The sequence below is a fragment of the Acyrthosiphon pisum genome, chromosome X (genome assembly GCF_005508785.2).
Source record: "Acyrthosiphon pisum isolate AL4f chromosome X, pea_aphid_22Mar2018_4r6ur, whole genome shotgun sequence".
Classification (NCBI taxonomy): domain Eukaryota; kingdom Metazoa; phylum Arthropoda; class Insecta; order Hemiptera; family Aphididae; genus Acyrthosiphon; species Acyrthosiphon pisum.
The window spans coordinates 60803692-60808379 of record NC_042493.1 but is presented as its reverse complement, the minus strand read 5'-3'; the positions used below and the strand labels follow the sequence as shown (position 1 = coordinate 60808379).

General features: G+C 25.0%; 1 protein-coding gene and 1 long non-coding RNA gene across 2 annotated transcripts in view; one reads left to right on the top strand and one right to left on the bottom strand.

Annotated features, from left to right (window-relative positions):
* Positions 1-1453: 1453 nt before the first annotated feature.
* On the bottom strand, positions 1454-2345 carry LOC115033315. Its single transcript, XR_003838644.1, has 2 exons — positions 1869-2345; positions 1454-1792 (listed from the first exon to the last, which is right to left on the bottom strand). It is a non-coding gene; the product is annotated as an uncharacterized LOC115033315 (long non-coding RNA).
* A 314-nt stretch (positions 2346-2659) lies between these two features.
* Positions 2660-4688, top strand: part of LOC100164336 (dimethyladenosine transferase-like) — a 5009-nt gene continuing 2980 nt past the window's right edge. Inside the window, 2 exon segments of the mRNA NM_001162716.1 lie at positions 2660-2840; positions 4440-4626. Of these exon segments, the coding sequence (NP_001156188.1) occupies positions 2792-2840; positions 4440-4626 (236 nt within the window). The 5' untranslated portion in view covers positions 2660-2791.

Genomic DNA, 4688 nt, shown 5'->3' with positions numbered 1-4688 from the left:
TATAAAAAAAAAAATAATATAATAAGAAAAAAACAAAAAAATAAGAAAATACAAAATACAAAAAAAAAGTGTGGAACAACTTGTTATTAGTAAAAAAAATTATTGTTGATTGATAAAAAAAAATCCTTGTTTATTGAGAGAAAAATACTTATTTATTGAGAAAAAATGCTTATTTATTGAGAAAAAATGCTTATTTATTGAGAGTAAAATACTTATTTATTGAGAGAAAATGTTATTATTATGTGTCTATATAATATATTGCTTGATTGTTAACAGCACTACTTTTTAATTTAAAATTTTAACTTAATTTATTGAATGTTGGATTTTATTTACATTTTTAAAATGGTTTATCTTTTAATATATAGTCAATGAATCGCTTTTTGATCTGATTATACACAAATATTATTTTTATTATTTTTTTTTTTGGTATTAACGTGTTCATAATATTATGCAACTTATTTTGAAAATATTTGTTTTGAGTTATTTATTTACTAATTTTTTAAGAATTTTACAACTTTGCTGCAACTGAATTTTTTAAGTGTTAATAAAATTAACAGAATGTGTACAGAATACTTGTTTTTTTTTATTTAAGTTTCCTCTTCCATTTAAATTTATTTATAGCAAAAATAAATATGTAATTTAAAAACATACTTGAAGATTGTCATAGCGTATTATGTATAATTATATTATTAAAAATTGATTGCATAACTTCTTATAATAATTGCATTTTGTAAATAGTAATTGAATAGTATTCATATCTATAGCCGATTTATTAGGTTGAATAAAAAAAAAATAGAAGCATTTAATAAAAAGGTTTTAGATATTTCCTTTATTTTTAGGACTGCCTATACAAAACTGTTCAAGATAAAAAACTATGTTGTATACTTGTATATAAGATAAGTATTACAGTAATTTAAAAATATTGACAGACAATACGAGCTGAATTATTAATAATAAAATGCATGCAATAAGCGTAAAATAATAAAGTTACATCAAATTCCTTTAAAAAATTGTAGTCGTAGAAATTATTAAACAGTGTTTTAAGTGGTAAAGGTATTTTGTTTGATTTAATTTTGATACATAAATATAATATATTATTTTTTTATGTTTTAAAAAAAAATATATATTCATAAGAGTTAGGCAATGCATATTTTGCTAATTGGTCTTTATGTAGTAAAAAATACGAAAATAGTCAATTCAAATGTTAATATTTGATGAAGGTCTATTATGTAATGTAAATCAAAAATGGCCTTTACACGGTTATACATAGGTAAAAATCAGTTATGGCTTTTCAACAATCTTTAAGTCATCAGCCATCAAAAACTTCACTGATTTGTAATCATACATATTATCAAGAGCAAATTTACATTTTGTGGGATCAGCACTATCACATACCTAATACATTTAAATAGTAGATATGTTTTTTATATAATTAAGTAGAAATAAAAAGCAATTAAATATTCAAATTTTACTTTAATATAAAATTAATCACAATTCTTAAACACTTAAATAATATTCATGTTTTTAGAATCCATAGTATTGGTCTTACAAATTAAATTGAATATGATATAATACCTAAAAATACAACTATGATCATTTAATGAATACTTTGTATTACTACTTTGTTAAGACTATTACTCTCTTAAGACGATGCAATAAATCCAAAATAATTTTTATAGGTAAATAGTGGCCAACAATAAAGTCATATAGTATTATTCAATTTTCAAATCTAAAACCTAATGATTATCGATTGATCATAGTTTGTCATTAGGTAATGTCTTTTATGATTTGTCTGCAATTTATATAATATCATTAGATAAATTAAGTTATGAATGTTGAAAGGTTGACATATTATGATGTTTACTTACATGGCACGTAACATTGTTATAGTCAGGCCCAGGCTCCAAGCTACCAAGAAAATCTCAATAGGCCGGTCACGAGTGTTTGACGATGACTTTATTTTAGGTTGATGATGAGAAATTAGTACAAACATTGGTAGAAAATAAAATTTAATGTAATATTATTAAATTAAACATTAGCTGCAATCAAACATTGGAAATCCTAAAACTCTGTCAGTCGATACCTTACCAACTCGTAATGTACGCTGTACAGTATGATATGGCTAATATGAATATATGTAATTTATGAAAACACATAACTGGGATTATAAATTTATTTTTTAAATGTTTTGCATTAAAATGTTTAAATACAATACATCATTGTTTTTATTTTCAAACACTGCCTGGTGACCAATGCAGAAAGATCCATTCTTAACTAAGTAAATACAACGTAAATATGTGAATGTACCCATTAATTAATATAATTTTACTTAATATTATGTGAAATAATAAATAATAATAAAAGTATATATATTATATACCTATTGGCTATTACCATTGATTATACATAGTATATTATACTATGTATAATCAATGATATTACTTAAAAGTCTGTTAACAGTATATTAACCTATAGAAAAATGAAAGAACGTGTTATCACTTATCAATTTTTTTAAAGAAATACGACGTAAATATCACGGTTGTAGGTATACCTTAAACCGTGGTAAATATTAAATAAATACCAGGACCAGGATTACTTACTTACCTTCATAACTGGTAACAATAATGATAAGGCAACGATTTGATTAAGTCTTGTTAATAAGTGATAAATAACAGCACATGTGCGAAGTCGCTAAATAGTAAATGCTGATGTATTATATTTTGAGACTACCTATTGTTTTTACTCAAGAATTAAGGTATATTAATAATCAAAATAATATTATCTGCTCAATATGCCCAAAGTGAAAAAGGAAAAAGGTCCTAGTGACTATGGCAGACAAGGTAATATTTCAAAATATTTAGACATTTTTACTTCATTATCTTGCCACTTGGTGTTTAAAAATGGTTTTCGTAATTCGTTTGAACTTACTTAAGTAACATTTTCCGATAATTCATAACTATTCCTACTATTCATAATATTACAATTGGCCTTGATGCTATTTACTCACCTCTGGGCTTCTTTAATTGGCTAGAAAAAGTTCAGTGAATATTGAATTGTTTAAGTTGTTGATAATTCATTTTTACTGTTGAATTTTCATTGTATGTATTTTTACCACATAGGCCTGGAGTGAATAGTAGTGAATCATATTAGAGCTGCCAAAACAGATGCAGTTTAGATCCCACTCTCTATTTTGAATTTTTTTCAACAAAACATGTTACTCCTCAAATTAAGAATGATGGTGCAATCAGAATTTGTTGCTTGAACTTTTGAAGTAATTACAAAAAAACTGCTAAATTTTGGATTAATCAAAAAATTAGGCCTTTAAGTCTAAAAATATTAAAAGTTTATGTTTTTTAAAGTTTTTTTTTCATTATTTAGAAGTTATAAGAAAAATAATTAAGAATAATTATAGAATAAATATATCAATTAAATAATAATATAATATAGGTAATACAATTTTAAATTTACAACAATTCAATATCGACCTCACTATCAGTGTCTGAATCGGAGTTAACTGCTATGTCGTTATTATCTAAGTTTGGGTAGGTTAAAAATGCAGGTAATGGCTCTAACTTAAATATACGACATAATTTCAAAAACATGAATTTTACCAAATATCCAGCTTAAAACCGGTTTTTCATTATCAGAATAATAAGATAATACTATAAAAATACAATATCTTATTGGGTACTTACGATTTATTCTTTAAGTATACAAACACTATGATAATTAAAAATGTATCCAACCTAATTAATTATAAATGGCAAAACTACGCTAAAATAAAACTACGTACCTATTATACTATATGATATATATAATGTTAAATATTATTATACATTATATATACCGGCCCCAGTCGGAAAACTCGAGGGTAGGACTTTTTGGTTAGCCTAACCTATATGGTGGGAAAATATGCACAGCACATACGAAAAATTGCAAAATCCTTAACTACATTAGGTTATGACAATGAAACTAAGTCTGAGCAACAAATTCTGATTGTTTCATCATTTATAACTTGCATAGTTACTTAAGTTCCGATAAAAGAATTAAAATTGGCGAGGGGGAACTAAACTGCATTTATACCGAGCTGCCAATTCTTATGGATAAAACTGTTAATCCTAGCATGTTTTTAATTTTTGATCTTAGAATAAGAAGATGCTCAGGAGTCAGGTCATTCAAAATAATATACCAATACTTTCGATATAATATCTAATAACCTAAAAATCCTTTTTTTCGTATTCATCATATTTAGTGGGTTAGAGATAGTAAATAAAATTATATTGGTAATTTGTGACTTGATTAAATTTATTTTGATCAATAAAATTATATAGATTAGGTTAAGTCCAATATTTTTTGTTACTAAATAGGGGCAGATAGCGAAAGAATACTGGATATCATAACAATAAAATACACAATATTAATGTTATGTTGATTTTTAGGAATTATGTTCAAAAAGGATTTTGGACAACATATATTAAAGAATCCACTTATTATTCAAGGAATGGTAGAAAAGTCAGCTTTATTACCTACAGATACTGTACTTGAAATTGGCCCTGGAACAGGAAACTTAACTGTTAAGTTACTGGAACGTGTTAAGACAGTGATAGCTTGTGAAATTGATGTTAGGTAAATGTACTTGAAATAATATCTTTAGTTTAGTCGTTAAATAGTTAAATCATTAAGGGCCG